Raw genomic sequence first — 15,934 nt, forward strand, 5'->3', positions numbered from 1 at the left:
AAGCCTACCTAACTCTCTAATCTGTGTTCTGGACAGAAGCAGAAAGCTCACTGGCTGTTTTCCCTCCAGGTGATCTGAGGGATGTAACCTTTTCATGCTCCTTTTCTGATGTCAGTTAAATTAACAACATGTAACCACATCTGATTTCTCTTTATACCACCTCTTCTACATGTACCTTGATACCATTCCTGTCATCCTAACTCAGGCTCTTTCTTTGTTTTCAGTTTCCACACCAAGAAATTCCACTGTGCTACCTGAGTATTCTGCGGATACAAGTTGAGCTAGAGAAGTGAAGAAAAACAATATACAGGTAACTCCCTAAAGAGAAAGGGGTTTGTAGATACTTGAAAGGAAAAGGAATGAATGGATATCCAAGCCATTGGAGCTTCAGTTTTAAAATCTGTGATGTTAATGAGTAACATCTTCACAGTGTAGATATTTAATATGTAATTCCATGGGACATGCAAGTGTCACTTCCCTCTTCAAATAACTTCCTTATGTCTCCACTGGTAATTTCCCTCATTAGTGCTCTCTGTTCTGCTGACCTCTGATGTGTTTGCATGTTGTGTATTACTTGAAAGCCACATTCATAGGATATTTATTGCAGCTTTCTCCTACAGCACCAGCAACTCCCAGCTGACTGCACAGAAGGGGGCACAGGTAGAGACAATCAACCCTTCTGAATGCCAGCTGTTATTTACTTACATCTCAATGTGCAGATTTCTTTTGGAAATGATTCCCATGAGGGTACACAAGAGAAATGATTTTGAGTGTTGGGTATGGAGCACATGATCAAAAACAAAGTGCTTTGGAAACACTGCTCTGGGTCTCTGTGCCCCCTTGGCTGGCACTAAGGAGAACAGACCCTGCAGTGCTGTGGTGGGAGCTGGTCAGAATTGTCAGTTAATAAATTAAGCAGTGAACTGGACAGAAAAGGGTTGTGTAGTTTTTGAGCTATTGCTGTGCAGAAACATGATCAGTCAGGTTCAAACCGTTCCATTCACAGATGTCTTTTACTAGAGAACTTTTGAGTTTTAACAGACAAAATTGTAACTGTGGGTTAAAAATATCTTCATTTTAAGTTATGTACTTGCACACGCTGCCAGCTGAGCCATAAACCAATTCACAGCCTAGCAGAAATCAGCTGGAAGGGGCACATGACCAGTGAAGGCTAAAAGGGCTTTGAAACACCACGTTCTTTCCCGGCACAGGGCTGCTGCTGACGCTGCTGAGGGTGGGAGTCACTCAGTTCTGCACCCACTGCAGCACCCCAGGCCTGCCATGGGCTGTGCCACTGGCGTATCACAAGACACTCTTGTGGCCAGTTTTCCTCCCACTCCTGTGCTGAGAAAATTTTCCTATTAACAAATGCAGAATTTTTCCACCCTTTACACTCTGCCTTGACACCCTCACTTGGTGGAAGGGCCAGGAGCAGCCTGAGAAATGGAACTCTGGAAATGCAACTGAAGGACAATAACAAACCCCACTCTGCAGGACCTGAGGAGGGACCATCTCAGGATAGTGCAGAAAGCAGCTGTTAGACACAAGTAGAGGGAAGCAGGTTTCTTCCATTCCCTGAGCTGCTCCCTGTCACACAGCAAGAGTGCTGAAAAGGAGGATTTGGCTTCTCAGCATCTTTCACTTCCACAGTCTGAGTGGCACACACACTGCTTAAGTGGATTATTTAATCATTCAGCTACCATTTGTAATAAAGGAGGATTAAAACACAAATCAAGTAACTCCAAAAACATCCAGTGGGGAGAAAACCTCAAGAGGTTAACACTTTATATAATCTTTTAGGAGTTTTATAGCCTAATTACATCAGTCAATTTTTACTCTCCTTCACTGTGTATATGGATTCCCTGTTTTTGTCAAAAATAAATGCTCACTTGCTTTCCATAGGGTCTCTGTCATCTTTGTCTACTCAGACAGTACAGTACTGCAATATTTACACAAGCCAGTAATTTATTTTTAAGTGCAGTCTGAAAACCCCTGAAAATTTCTGAAATGAGAGAACCATATGCAGTGTTGTCACAAAAGAGCAACTCTGGCAGACACACAAAAAAAAATCTTAATCACTTCCTCATAAATGGACTATTTCTTCCTTCACACAGGAATCTGACTTTTCCAGGTTCTGTAGAGAATGTTTCTGCCATATGCAACTCCCTATTACCAGGACTAGGAAAGAAATATCTGCAACAGCAGTCCCATATGAACCAACTCACATTTGTATTTAATGCCACTGTCATTGCCATCACAGGCAAAATCAACCCCGAGGCACACATACAGATGTTATTTCCCAAGAACATGAGCTGTAGGAATTTTCCTACAGAAGGGAAAAATTCGAAAATACTCTTAACAGGTGACGTCACTTTTAAGTTTCATCTCTGAAATGTTCCCAAAACGCCATGACACAAGGGACTAAAACATCTAGCTCTGCAGTAATTGAAAAAAAATATAATTAACTGTAGGAAACCCATACTCAATATATGAAATTGAAATGGATTGATTTTCTTCTTGTGCAGTGGATGGAACTGCACTTTAATTGAAAATCGCTTTAAAATAAGTGACACTGAAAGGACTTAAATCTTTTTCAATAAAGAGACCCCTATAGCACTTTGCCTGCTATTTCATTGTGTAGGTTAAGCACAAAACAAGTCCTCAAGTGAGTCATAGCACAGCAGTTTGCATAGACAGCTACTAAATGCAATCCCACCCCCCAAAAGCTGAGGAACTGGCATTCTACCATCAGCTGATCCAGTGCTTGGTTTAAAGGTTTAAAAATGTTTTGGTGTTTGTCGTGTTGGCCTCTCTAACCCGTTCCAAATGCCATACATAATGCAATACCTTTTCTCATCTTTTTTTTTTTTTGTCCAGAGAGCCAATTTGTCATGTTATAAACCCTTTTGATACAAATTTACTTCCAGGCTACTGCACTGAGATAATGGAGATAATGGCTTGCAAGCCCTAAGTCAGTCAGGAAAAGGGAAGGAAGCTGCTGGAAGAGAGAAGAAGTTGGCATACCTTCCCTTTGTTGAAGTAATGGATAATCTTACGGCACAGACCTTCCTTACGTTGCCACTCTGACTGAGATGGGTAATGCAGGAACTCTCTCAGAGGTCTGTCCTCCCACTGGAGCAACTCACAGTACAAAAGCAAAGTGAATGCAGCCTCTGTAGGAAAGGCAGTTATGGAACACTGAATCAATGACAGCAAATCAACACAGCCAATACTGAAAGGTCACAGACCTGCTTCTGAAACAGTCTGTGATTTCTGATTTATGGTTTGAGAAAAAAACTCGAGTCTTAGAAGACTATTAAATTATTCAATTACTTAAAATAGCAGCACATGATTTTTAGGTACAAATCTGTCAAATTTCTTTTTACCAGCTACTTGATTTAAATTCACAGTCCCATGTTCAGATCTGTAACTAGATTTGGGGCATGGCTGTAAACAGAGCTTGAACAACACAGCATTAGAGTCCATACACGTTCCAGTGTTCCCTCAGGACTGCAATGCAAGGAAATATGACAAGTGATAATATAATGGTAGTTTTGCTAATCTTCCTCTAAATTTCATTCTGCTGTTGTGATTTTTTTTTGGATCCATCTTCTTCAAAGAACACTTCAGTGTAAAATTTGGAGTGTAATGCAATAATCATATGGTCCTGCAGGCAAAACCAGACAGTATTTAACTTGAGGGAAGAAGCTGGGCCTCAGCTTCTTGCCTTCCCAACTGCCATAACTGATTCATGCAAATTTTTTCCAAAAGAATGAACCAGATATTATATAACATTGGGAGAGTTAAAAAATGTCACAAGGATTTCAAGCAGACTGTGGGGAATGTCTCCCTCACCTGTGTAGTTCTCAGCCTGCAGGTGCATGTCACACAGCTTGTGGATATAGCGGATGTACATCTCCTCCTTGTTAATCTCAGATTTGTAGAAATTCTGTGGAAGAACAACCAGAGTTGTTACTCTTGGGACTCTCCATTCAAGCACTCAGCAGCATCTGTGCACGTGCAAAGTTATTGAAAAGAGAACACATTCTTATTGGGAAAGAAAAGTAATAATTCTTTCCATATTCACACTGATCTAACCCACTCATTTTATCATGGCATGATTTTTTTTCAAAATGAAGGTAGTCAAAAGCTGAAAGAAGAGGTGAGAGAGGTTGTAGAACCTCTGTCACAGGGATACACAGAACTCAGCTGGACACAGCCCTGAGGAGCCTGACCTATCTGGCCCTGATTTCAGCAGCAAGTCGGACGAGAGCCTCCAGAGAATCCTCACAATCCTCATCCTTCTCTTCTGTCATCCCAGTGCTTGGATTCTGAAGCTGCAGTTGCCTGACACAGATTCCTATCCCAGCCTTTCCCATCCCAGTTTCTACAACATTGCACAGTATCACAAAGAGATAAAGGAAACATCTTTACCATAAGGTTAACAGTGCAGCCGATTTTCTTGTTTTCTGTTTCATCTCCTTTCATACAGTCCCTAAGAAAGCAGAGCAATGTTGAAACAAACATCTGCAAAAACAGTCATTTTAAAATAAATCTGAAGTTATCTTATCTTCCAGAGTTTCCCTGGATGACAAACAACAGATAATCATATACTTCATTTAATAAAGTTCCTCTAAGAAAACTTTCCATATTACGGCTTAAATGATGTGAGAACTGAGTGTCCCCTTACACGTTTGCATCTGAGAACAAACACCTGAAATGACTGTTCCTTCATTTATTACAAGAACCTGAATAAAAATCAGACAACAGTGGTCAAAAATAATCTGAATGCAAGATCTACTATAAAAGTAAAAAACTCCTCTTTATCCAGATGTAAACATTTAGTCCTAGTCAAAGGGTTGGCTTCCATAAATGCAGCTCTGCAGTGTGGTGTGGCACACTGAAAGGTACAACCTGAGGGATTTAGACTAGATTTCTAACTTTTGTATAGGTAAGTTAAATCACAAAATTTATCTTTAGTTTCTGGAATATTTTAGAAATCATTTCTATTCAAACAGTACAAAGGATTAAATTTTTAAAGCAGTGACACAGCAAACTATCTTGAGAACTACTACAGCTACCAACTGGCAGCTGGACTCTAAGAGATGCCTGTGTATTTCCAAATTCCAGTGCCACATTTCAGTTCCCTGTTCTGTTCTGGGAATGACAAATCTGCTGCAGATTGAAAATCAATTTAAAAACTGGTATGTGTTTCTCAAGCATGGAAATGTGTATCTGTGTGTCAAAGCTGCCTTGCTGGCAGCTGTTTATCATTAAAAAACAAAAACCAAAACCACATGACACCCCCCACCTTGACCGCCCACCAAAAAAAACCCCAAGCAGCTCCCCTGTATTCCCTTTAAATGTGTCTCCAGTACCTGGTTGTGCACAGTAGTTGTAGAGCAGTTGTTGCCAGGAAAAAACCAGGAGATTGGATCAAGGTGGTAGGGATAACAAAAAGAGCAAACTAAAAAGCACAGAAAAGGATTTGGGACTGCAGAACACCCAGCCTAGTCAGAGGGTTTCACCTCTAATGAGCAGAAGCAGAAGAAAAAACTATTTGAACTCTTGTCAGTAGGCTAAAGATAGAAATATCTGGGGCAGTTCTATATAGGTTCAAATTGTCTATTATTAAAAAAAACCCCTCTGAGTGTGTGTGTATATATAAATCTAAAGTTAAAATATTTCCTTCTAACTAAGTCAAAGCTCAGCTGCATTAACACAACAGTCCTGCAAACTTTAGTTCAAAACTCAACCAAGGCTGCCTAATTTATAGTGAAATCTTGCCCATGAGCCACCAGCTGATGTGTCAGAGTTCCCAGATGGAAGTTCTCCAGCCCTGCATGAGGCATTCAGCACACTTTGGTTCAGTGTGGCTTTGGGGATCACTCTTGCATTGAGCATCTATTTTGCTGAATTAGGTGAGATCATTTCAGTGATAGAAGGAATTACTTTTTCAGCAACCCAAATAAACCTTAGTACAAAACTATCAGGAATGAGCACACAAGAATGAGAATAAGGGCTCTGGAGATGAGGATTTGGGATGTTTGCTCAGAACCCAGCAGTGATGAATTAGGCTTTCATGTATGCAGCTTGATAGTCAATAAAAATATTCCCTGTAGGAATTTGGTACCATGTCTTTCCAGACTTCTTACGCTTAGAACACGTTCTTGCTGGTGCCAGATACCTGTAGTCGAGCAGACGCTCCATGAGCCGAGTGACCGATGTGACAAAGGAGATTCCAGTCTCCCGCCAAGTTTCCTGCTCAATCTTCTCCAGCAAACTGGAGATGGAAAGACAGCAGGTGAGGCTTCCAGGGAAATGGTACAGTGCACGCAGACTGATACAGACAGCTTGGTTTCTCCCTCATAAAACAAATTCCAGAAGAATTACCATCTTACCTGGGATAAGGCCCAAAGAGTTGGGTTCTACTCCAGGCAGCATGAAGCAAAGACAAGGAAATTACAGAATTGACAGGAGAAGGGGAAATACCCTCACATTGCCATTTAACAGATATGAAAAAAACCAACACTCATGGCAGTGCTTGATTCCCACATTACTACCTGTAGCTTAAATACTGCTAGCAGCAGTCAGAAACTGAAAAGGAGTCCAAACCTACTGCAAGTATTTCTTCTTTGCTCATGCCTCCAAAAACTTTCATCTCTAATCAGCAGCTAAGCAACCCTGAATCACAATGTAGTTAAACTGGAAATAAAAGCAGTCTGCTCCTGCCTACCATAGACAATACAGTGAGCACCCATCTCACACAGTGAAGAAAGAGAGAAGGCTGGAATGAGAACAATAAACATTGTGTTTAAAAAGTGAAGAAAGAAAGCAAATTTACATGCCAGTTTCCTGGAACTGGATTTCCAGTCAAAGAACTTCCCACTTCTGGGAAAGAAATTCTTTTGGGTGTCACATCCTCTGAAGAAGCAAACTCTTCAGTACTGGGATGATTCACAGCTGAGGGAGCCAATTCCCTTTTCAGCAGTAGAGTTGAGACAGTAGAATTCAGGGTCAGCTGTTTTTTTCACACAGCATTTACTAATTTATGGAATTTTTTCCTCAAGTTGTTTCCTCATATTGTTCTCAGACAAGTCAGTGGCACATATAAACAAAATGGTTGCTGGCATTCCAGGCTGTGATTCTTGGTAATACAGCCAATCACTATCATCTAAAAATGATTAAAAACTACAACCCTTGAATTCTTAACATTTCAGGTAACAAATGTCTTCAGCTGGGGCAAAGGCACACTATTCCTCCTGCCAGGTGAATTATAAAAAGAATAGATATTTCCTTTCCTTTATCCCTGAAATAGACTTACATCATCTGTACACATAAGATCCAAGACTTCCCAAGGCTGAATATACACAAATCCAAAGTGAATACATTTCCATACTTCCTGAGGATAAGCACATGGGATGGGCAGGCTTATCTAGCTTGAAATGAATGAATGTGCAATTGCAAATTCAGAAATAGAATTATTGGTTCCAGCAAAACAAAGGTTTATGGCTCAAACAGCCGGTGTGCTATTAGGGGCCATGTAAAATTGTATGAAATATATGGCTAAAATTCTGGTAATGATCTCTCTGGCTCATTGGAGTATTAAAAAATTTGGGTTAAGGGCTCTGGACTGTCAGGAGTTCAAAATAATTCCTTTTGAAATAAACTAGGAACACTTGAAATGAAATTTGGAGACAGATCAGTAATCAAAGGTAGTGAAGTGTAAAGTCAGACATAAAATCCTCAAGTTTATCCTTCTGAGTATGAATTGTTGGTGTGAAGGGAAGTGCAAATAGTGTCACAATGGACTCTGGAGGAAGCAACTGGCAACTGTTGAGCCAACCAAAACATGGCCTTCAAAAATAGGAGGAAACAAAGGAAAATGCTGAGGAAAATCTCCTTTGCTCTAACATAGCCTGACTCTGTAGACAGTGCACTGTCTCTAAACAATCTCATTCACTGTTATCAAAAGAGAGGGGCCCTGGCTCCTCCAGCAAATGAATTTTTGATGGGACGATGATAACCTGTGCAGCCCTTTATTAGCTGTCACAGAGAGAAGATAAAGAAGAATTTAGGTCTCTCTATTATTTTCAGCACTACTTTGTTGAGCCATTCCATGGAAACCTGCCAGGAAGCCCTTTCCTGCCCTCCCCAAAGATCTGTGGCTGTACAGATCAGTGCCCAGACTCTTGCAATGGCCCTGCACAACACAAGGAGCACAAACTGGCAAAGCTTACAGCAGGCTGAAGAGTTCCCTGTAGTTCTCATCACCTTTTCCTTCGGACACCAGGCTGTCCAGCTTGTCGATCAACTCAGCTTCCACCTGCAGGAAGAAGCAACCAAATCCATCACTCAGAAACACTTCCAATGAACCAGTACATCAGGTAAACTGGATCCTGAACTACAGCAGAATATCCAGCACCACTGCTGTGCTGTGGTGGTTCTGCTGTGGGTAATTGGTTTGCAATCACCCAGGCATCATTATATTGGAAGATTATTTGTTCATTAAACCCCCCTTTTTAAGCTTCTCTGTGATTATATGACACTTCTGCTTTTTCTTTCACTTATATAAAACACCACACCAGCATCATTATGTTCCTCTTACAAAGATTTTTAATACTTATTCATTCCCACCCTAAATATCAAGTGTGATATCAGATATTCTGATAAAATTCATTCAAGTGCAGAAATCAACGTATGTAACATTAAACAAAACAATTTCATGTAGTCTGAAATCTTGCAGAAAACATGGTTTCACTACTAGTGAAGACAGAGGCTTCTAAAGGCTGAAACGATTTGCAGAAATATGGCTTACTTTTATTTAAATACAAGCATAGCTTGAGCTTCTCCATGTTTTTCAGCTGCCAAATTGCAAAGGAGGTAAGGATGGGAAGGAAAAGCACATCAGCCAGTAGCACACAAATGGACTTGGTGCTCTTGCTGCTGAAGTCATTAAAGGGAGACCTGATTTCATTCCTGAATCAAACTGTATTGTTATCCAGCTTTGCTGAAAAAACAACCTTGTTAAAACATGAACTACTGAAGAGAATTAAAAAGCACTTGAATGAATTTTCAGGGGGTTTATATTTTCTGACAAACAACTGAATATTCAAAAGGTGAAGAGAAGCTCACAATTAAGAAAACCCTCCCTTTGTTTGTGATCTACAGTGACAACAGAAATCCATAATGCCTGTGTCCAGCTACCCAGCATTATACTGGAAAGCAAATAACTCCCTGGTCCCAGCAGATAATGTTAATGAGGTTTATTATCTCTTGTGGTATTTAACTGTATATTTCATTCTCACTAATACAGATGATTATTTCGTCTTTGACCTCAGAAAGTTACAATATATGCTTCATAAAACAGTGTGGAAATTTGCTCCACAAGTAATTTAAGAAATATTCTTGGAGCTGTAGTTTAAAATACATTAGTGAGTATAAAAATTAAATGAAGATTATGAAGAGTTCATCTTGATACAGAAAATATAAATAGGCCCAGAAACTCAAAGGTGACTGTAAGTGCTTATTACTGTAAATTCTAGAGAAAGACTGTTCTATTGTTATGCTAAAACAGGTGGAAAGAGGACTATGATCAAAATGCTATTGCAATAATAATAATAATAGTAAATAATAACAATCGTAGCGATCACAGGAGTTGAAGGGGAAGAAAAACAAGCTCCTGATAATACTTTTCCACACAGCCTTTAATAGATCAGGTTATGGGAAAGGTCTGCTATTCTCCTGGAATGATAGATTAGATCTGGCATTTTAATGACTCTGCAAATAATTAATCACATGAATTATGATAATGTAATGGTGATTTACTCCTTCAGAGCACTTCTCTGCAGACACTTGCCCTCAGTATTGCCCCAGCACAATGACAATGAAACACTGTCATGCGAGGATCCAGTCCAAACCCATCCTTCATTAGCAATGCTCTGCACTTCAGGGATCTGGTTTGCAGTGGAAAATCTAAGCAATTCTCTGACCACGACTGGGAAACAGAATGATGAAGATTTCTCTCCCTGAATTGCAATCACAGCTCACAGCAGGTGGAAACTGCAGAGCTCTTGTTGGACTTAACCCTTCCAGGAGAGCTGTTGCAATTTCTGAAAATAAAAACAGCTACAAAGTCTGCTTCAAGGCATGGTATAATGATTTAATGATACAGTACCATTTCCTAGCTGCAAATTGAAGACAGAGAAGCAGAGAGCAAATCACAAATAGTGGCTAAATCTTTACATCCCCATTTTTGGTTCTCAGTCTGACCCATTTAATAGCTGACTAATAATCTAAGTGAAACCAGTGGGAGCAGTGACAGCCCAGCACTTAAAAAACTCTCTTCCCCATCTGTGATGTGCTGAGCACATCCCTCCTCTTCCCCCTGTGTCTGGGAAATGCAGTTTGCACTGGTTAAACAATCTTGGGGGTCTTATGATAGTTTTGTGAAGTAGGTCTCAAATTTTCTATTTTATATATATTTACATGACATCTTCACAGTCAGATCAACATCAGCTTCCAGCTGGACACTGCAGACAGCCAGAGCAGGAAAAGGAAAGCTTGGGAAGTGCCCTCACCTGTTTGAAGTTGCCGTTCTTTCTCTGCTCCCAGTCCATCATGTCATGGAAGATTGGGATCATTATATTCCGGACTTCTGGTTGTGGAACAAGTGTAACACCCAGAAAGGGGCCAATCATTCCCGGAATAAAGTGAATCTTGTGCTCACCTGTACAACACAAACCAACTGTAATTAAATAAAAGCCTTTGCTATCTGTCACTGAGAAAATAGGGAACCCTTGCAATAATGACATGCACAAAGTAGTAGGCATGAGCATTACGAAAGCAAATGTTCTTTTCCTGAAAGGAATGAAAAATCAGTATTTGCTTTACACCATATCTTGCAAAGTCTCTAAGAGCATTTTTAAGTTCACTGTGAAAGCCTTCAGCAAAAATTGTCAGTGCATTTTACTTGCAAAGGAATTCAGACTGTCAAAAGTAACCGAACTAAAACATACTAACTGGGGGAAAAGAGGCCAGGGTACGTACTTCTAATTTCTGAGGATTTTGAAATCCTGGTGAGAACAGTGGTAGTTAGTAGAACACATTTAGATTTGAAAGAACTAAAGAGCTCCTGTTCCTCAGTGCTGTCTCAAATTTCCTAACTGCCCTTGACTGGGACTAAATGGATCTGCTCCAGGAGGGACTGGAGGCACTGTGCTGACAATCTCTTCTGAGCCACGTTACTGCACTGTTGCAGAGAGAAACTCAACAAAGCCTGATTTGGAACAGCATCCAGGGATAAATATCTGCATCTACACATCTAAAACTGGCTTCTCACTTCTCAGTTGAGTTTGTCCAGCATTAATTTTCTGCATATTGGATCTCTTGTATCTTGGAGGGCGTTCTATTCTCCACACAGATCCTTTGAACTGTGACCAGTTCTGGCTGTATCATTTTAGTTGTGCAAGACAGACCAGGCTTATTTAGTTTTCTTGCTTTTGCAGTGTTCCTGACTGTTGTCTGAACTTCATCCAACTTGTCTTGGGTTTATGGTTTTTTGTGTTTTGTTGTTTCTTTTAGCTGTAGAAAGCAGGACTGGGCAAACTAATCTAGAATCAAGTGAACTTATGAAAAACACTGTGACAGTAATATGGCCCCTCTCTCTTACTCCAGATTCTCACGTATTTTCTCAAAGATTACAAAATCTCCTTTACTCGTGGCATTTTACAGGTAGCTCCCCTTCAGCTGATTATCAGCATGGTACATTTGTAGTCTTTGGTTTCTTGAACAGCACTCCTACCTATATTCCTACACATAAAATGTTTGTATTTGGCTTTGTGAATATTTTGCAGCCACATTATCAAGTTATCTAATCTGACTTGTGTCACTCCTTTGCTCTCTTAGTGATTCACCCCTTCTCATATCCTTGTATTTGTGATCTCTATCAGCAAACATTTTGTTACTTTCCTCTAGAATACAGTGCAAAAGAGAGTTTTGGTGGGAGAAGTGCTTCTCTTCAGAGAAACAAAGGATTCTGTGATGCCACAAAACATTAAAAAAAAATTAAAAATCTGACGGAAATGGGGGGTTCCTTTGGCTTTGGTTGTCAGGTGAGAGAGGGAGAGACTTACCCAGGTTCTGCCACATGCTGAAGAGCTCATAGGCCATCATCACTCTCATATCGCCGTACCTGAGAGAGAACAGAGACACAGCTGCCCAGGGAACAAAAACTGGGAAGGCAGTGATGTGAAAAAATAATCAAATTGTTTAAAAAAAATCAATTCACATTTATGTTAATGTAAGAATATCAAACAACCTGACTAATCCCTGAATGTGGAATTGGGAGATCTGCTTATTAATTTCCCAGGAATTTCCACATCCCAGGTTTCATAATAAATCACAGAGACTTATGGTAGGAAAAAAAGTCTCTTTTTTGGGGTGGGAACCCAACAAAACATGTCCTTACTTATCCAGAATCTTCTTCCTCTTAGGTGGTGTGGCATTTTCTAGCTGGAGACTCGGCTGGTTTATGAACAAAACTGCGAGGCTGAAATAAGAGTTCCACACCTGTGACAAGGGAAGGAATTTTACAGCATTACACTCCAAGAGTAAGTTTTAAAGAGTGGAGAAAGACATAGACTCCTTTTCGTAATCAAGGCATAAATTCATCAGTGTCTCTTACTATGGAGATACAAATTAACTCTTAAGGATAACAAGTGGGTAATTTAAACCTTGGTAGGAACTGAAACCCCACAAAAGCAGTGCCACTGGGTTTTCCTGTTTGCACCAGAGCACAAGACTTAATAAACCTGGTGACTTCAGCAAACTTTTAAATTGTTTTTCTATAGGCTAAACAGATTTTATCTGTCAAGAATCCCCAGCGATCACCTTATACATGAATGAGAACCCTATAATTTGATCTGTTTTCCCAAAGAGATGAGTTTTCTGCCAGCTTGGCCTGTGCACATGTCCCTAGATGCATGTCTGGCAGCTTTTCCTTATTAACAGTGAACTTGCTGTCCATCTCCAACTACATGAGACACAGGGACAACACTCCCTAGGATACTGTGTTCCTCCAGGATTTATGTCAGCAGCCAGAGGGACCTCTGGGAGAGGGAGATCGTGAATTCCCCAACTTCAGGAAAAGCATTGCCTGAGTTTACATTGCATTATCCATCATTCTGCAAGACAGCACGCTCCATTAGCCCCCTGCTTATGGAATTACTTGTTTCCTTTATGAGGGACTCAATTTTCCTGATTTGATCTCACACTGTATCTGTTCTACTTCCCATCAATTCCTCAGCAGATTCCATTCCTGTCCTTTATCAGTTAGGTCATCTTCCTGACAGACACTCTAATAAATGCTGCAAATATCATCAGCTAATGCAGAGGGCAGCTCCTGTTCCTTTGTTACTGCTGGTTTGAAAAGACATCAGAACATTTTCTGAATCAATTCTTACTTTAAAATCGAAGTCTGTTTCCGTGAAATTCTTATGCAGGGCAGAAGACAAGTACTGAACTGTTGTAACTATGATACTGCAGCCAAAAACAAAGAGAAGAAAACAAAGAACATTTGAATCTGGAATAAAACATATTACAGTGGTTGGTGGTACTGATTTTACTGTGGGTACAGAGATGAGCATTCTTTGTGTAATCACTGTGACATTTACACAGAAACCACCGTTCTTTCTAAGTTTTAATGAACAGTTTGTACTAATTGATACAAGATTATGAACCTTCATTATTATTGTAACATTTAGCATTTAAAATCCTGTCTGTTTTGCATGGCTGGGCCATATGTCCTCCAGTGAAATGGAATAATATACTCCTTTTCCTCCGTTTTAAACAGAAAGATTTTTTCCCCCCAGAGAAGAGTAACTCAAAAAGTTGGGGCTGTTCTTGTTCTTGACTATACAATGGTCCTTAATCTCACCTCATTCAACTCAAGATTTTTGCGAGTATTTTGCCAATTTTTGATTTTCGTGTTAGTTTTTGTTGGTGGCTGAATACACCTTAGTGAAAGGCAATCAAGGCACATGATAAATTGAGAATTAATAAATGGCATGTAGATAAAGCAACAATAGTACCAAAAGAAGAGCACATCTCTGATTCACATGCAAGCAGTACTCCAGCAGCACTGCTAAATGTAACTGTCAGTCTAAAGGTTTGTGGCAAAATGATGCCCAAGGGAACAGGTAACCTGCAGCATCTGAGGGAGCTACTGTTTCAGGTGGATTTTTTTTCTTACAGAACTTCATTGAGTCTTTATGCTTGAATTACTGAAATCCACTTCTTTCACTTCTCATTAGCAGGGTGGACTCGCAGAGCATTCAGCTCAGCTGAGCAGGCAGCCTTTATGAGCATTTCCATGGAGTTTCCTCAGAGTGGGAACTCTCCAGCTGTCAGTCAGTCAGTGGGAATTCCACAGTTAGTTTAGCTAAGGAAGCTAGTGAATAATTCCAGCCACCCTGTGTTCAACACTGCTGCCAATCCAAAGAGCACAGTACTTAACCCAGCAGAAGCAAGAAACTGAGATAAAATGGAGCATTAAAATGGTAGATGGCAACTGAATTGAGAAAGAACTCTTAATGTAATGCTTTGGTGTCATGGCTGGGGTCTGCTCCCACTGTTCCCAGATACCTGAGTGCCTCTCCTTGCTCAGCTAAGGAGGGATGTTTATGGGAAAAGACAGATGTTCAATGCAGGGATTCCCTGGCAAGGGTGGGAGAGGCCCATTAACACCCCTGGGAGTGGGGAGCTGGGCCTTGCCCTGTGTGCTGGAGCTGCTGGGCCACTTGGCCCCTCACCCTCAGGACAGCTCCTTCAGCTCTGCTTTTAACTCCTGACTCTGAGAATACTGGTGGGGTTTAACAGACCCACGAACACACAGGTTTGGTCTGGAGTGTTACAGCAACAGCAGAATGAGGATGAGCACTCCAGGATTCCTGTCTTGATCTTCACATCTCAGTCTGAGGAAAAACCCATGCCCCAGGCTTTAACTGCCGCAGAATGACAACACTTTACACCTGCTTCTCTACTTACTTGCTGGTGAGCAACCTCATCACCATCCAGTCTCGAGGAAAGACACTCATCTTCATCAGGTTCCGAAACACACAGAAAATCTTCAGGAGGAACTCCTGTCACACAGGGAAAAGAAATGAAAAATCACCAGCAGTTGCAGGTGATTCTATTTTCTTGATCATAAGAAAGACAATTAAGCTAAGTGTGCTTTACTTGAGCTTTGTGTTGAAAGGCCATTCACCTGGAAACATGGAAGCAACATACACTGGAATATGGCTCTATTCCTTTTGTTTGCCTCTAATATAGAACTTGCAGCTTCTTTAAAATCTTCACTTCTACAGGGAGATGAAAATCTTCCCTATGTGGATAATTGTATATGACTTCTCATATTATCACCCAGAGTTCCAGTGTCAATTTGCAGCTATTTTCAAATATACTGGACTCATAATCACCTTTTTATGTGCTCATTTTATTCATTTATCTGTCTAAATTTCTTTGGACTTACCTCACAATTTGAGAACTAACCACACCCCCAAGCCAAATGAAACTCCTACACACCCTTTCTAAAATAGTAACAGAAAACCCCATTTCTGGCAACTAAGAGCAGCAAAGAGCTCTTAGACACATTCAGCTGAATCTTTGCTCTCCAAAAAAAAAATCCCCAAACCTGAAGACATTTCTGGCTTTTGACTACCTGCACCTCCGTGTCTACAGAACAACAGCAAGGATCAAACATGACAAGTTGTTGGCCTTGCAAACTATGATTTTATTGTTTTGTTTTCCTTCCACACAAAACCAAAATAGCAGAGAAAGTGGCAGAGCAGGGTTTCTTCAAAACCATCCTACCATTATGCCTTAATGGGGGGGAGGAGGAAGAGTGTGTGTGATTAATATCTTGGTGTAACTGAGC

At 40.5% G+C, this 15,934-nt stretch overlaps 1 protein-coding gene and 1 long non-coding RNA gene across 6 annotated transcripts in view; one reads left to right on the forward strand and one right to left on the reverse strand.

The window, feature by feature from the left end:
• Positions 1-874, forward strand: part of LOC138117507 (uncharacterized) — a 34,932-nt gene extending 34,058 nt beyond the window's left edge. The window contains exons 3-4 of the long non-coding RNA XR_011154683.1: positions 225-310; positions 621-874. This is a non-coding gene — a long non-coding RNA (uncharacterized lncRNA). The remainder of the gene's footprint in view (positions 1-224; positions 311-620) is intronic.
• The window catches only part of DOCK3 (dedicator of cytokinesis 3), a 192,326-nt gene that overhangs the window by 30,321 nt on the left and 146,071 nt on the right, over positions 1-15,934 (reverse strand). For all 5 annotated transcript variants that reach the window (XM_069027878.1, XM_069027877.1, XM_069027876.1 and 2 more), the window contains 10 exons: positions 15,046-15,140; positions 13,464-13,539; positions 12,470-12,570; positions 12,135-12,193; positions 10,581-10,729; positions 8,241-8,326; positions 6,188-6,283; positions 4,435-4,495; positions 3,856-3,949; positions 3,025-3,173 (listed from right to left, as the gene is read on the reverse strand). In XM_069027878.1, the coding sequence (XP_068883979.1) occupies positions 3,025-3,173; positions 3,856-3,949; positions 4,435-4,495; positions 6,188-6,283; positions 8,241-8,326; positions 10,581-10,729; positions 12,135-12,193; positions 12,470-12,570; positions 13,464-13,539; positions 15,046-15,140 (966 nt within the window). The remainder of the gene's footprint in view (positions 1-3,024; positions 3,174-3,855; positions 3,950-4,434; positions 4,496-6,187; positions 6,284-8,240; positions 8,327-10,580; positions 10,730-12,134; positions 12,194-12,469; positions 12,571-13,463; positions 13,540-15,045; positions 15,141-15,934) is intronic.

Source organism: Aphelocoma coerulescens, chromosome 12, assembly GCF_041296385.1.
Source record: "Aphelocoma coerulescens isolate FSJ_1873_10779 chromosome 12, UR_Acoe_1.0, whole genome shotgun sequence".
Taxonomy (NCBI): domain Eukaryota; kingdom Metazoa; phylum Chordata; class Aves; order Passeriformes; family Corvidae; genus Aphelocoma; species Aphelocoma coerulescens.